General features: G+C 50.5%; 1 protein-coding gene across 2 annotated transcripts in view; it reads left to right on the forward strand.

The window, feature by feature from the left end:
* Positions 1-608, forward strand: part of LOC103383069 (serine/threonine-protein kinase 38-like) — an 8711-nt gene extending 8103 nt beyond the window's left edge. For both annotated transcript variants that reach the window (XM_025057743.1, XM_008316074.3), the window contains 2 exons: positions 312-403; positions 484-608. In XM_025057743.1, coding sequence (XP_024913511.1) covers positions 312-403; positions 484-608 — 217 coding nt within the window. The remainder of the gene's footprint in view (positions 1-311; positions 404-483) is intronic.
* Positions 609-610: the final 2 nt, after the last annotated feature.

The raw sequence follows: 610 nt of genomic DNA on the forward strand, positions 1-610 counted from the left end.
AAAGTGCTGTATTTACAAAGGATTTGAAAACATGGAGAAACTTCTTCAACCAATCACTGAAGAGTTAAAGACAGGTCACGTGGAGACCTAGTCCTAGTCCTAGTCCTGAGTCTGAGTCTTAGTCCTAGTCCTGAGTCCTGGTCCTGAGTCTTAGTCATGAGTCCTAGTCCTGGTCCTAGTCCTAGTCCTGAGTCTTAGTCATGAGTCCTGGTCCTAGTCCTGGTCCTAGTCCTAGTCCTGAGTCTTAGTCATGAGTCCTAGTCCTAGTCCTGGTCCTAGTCCTAGTCCTAGTCCTGAGTCTTCCTCCTCAGGGAGCGTCCTGCAGCCATCTCCATTGAGATCAAGAGCATCGATGACACGTCCAACTTCGATGACTTCCCAGAGTCAGACATCCTTCAGCCAGGTTGGTTTCCGACCGTCTGATTGGCCGTCCGTATGTGATGTCATCAGACAAACACTCCTTCTTGTCTTTCCTGTGAACAGCCAATTCCACGGAGCCGGACTTCAAGTCCAAGGACTGGGTCTTCCTCAACTACACCTACAAACGCTTCGAGGGTCTGACCCAACGAGGGACCATTCCCACGTACATGAAGGCAGGCAAGGCCTGACC

Source organism: Cynoglossus semilaevis, chromosome 8 (genome assembly GCF_000523025.1).
Source record: "Cynoglossus semilaevis isolate Cse_v1.0 chromosome 8, Cse_v1.0, whole genome shotgun sequence".
NCBI lineage: Eukaryota > Metazoa > Chordata > Actinopteri > Pleuronectiformes > Cynoglossidae > Cynoglossus > Cynoglossus semilaevis.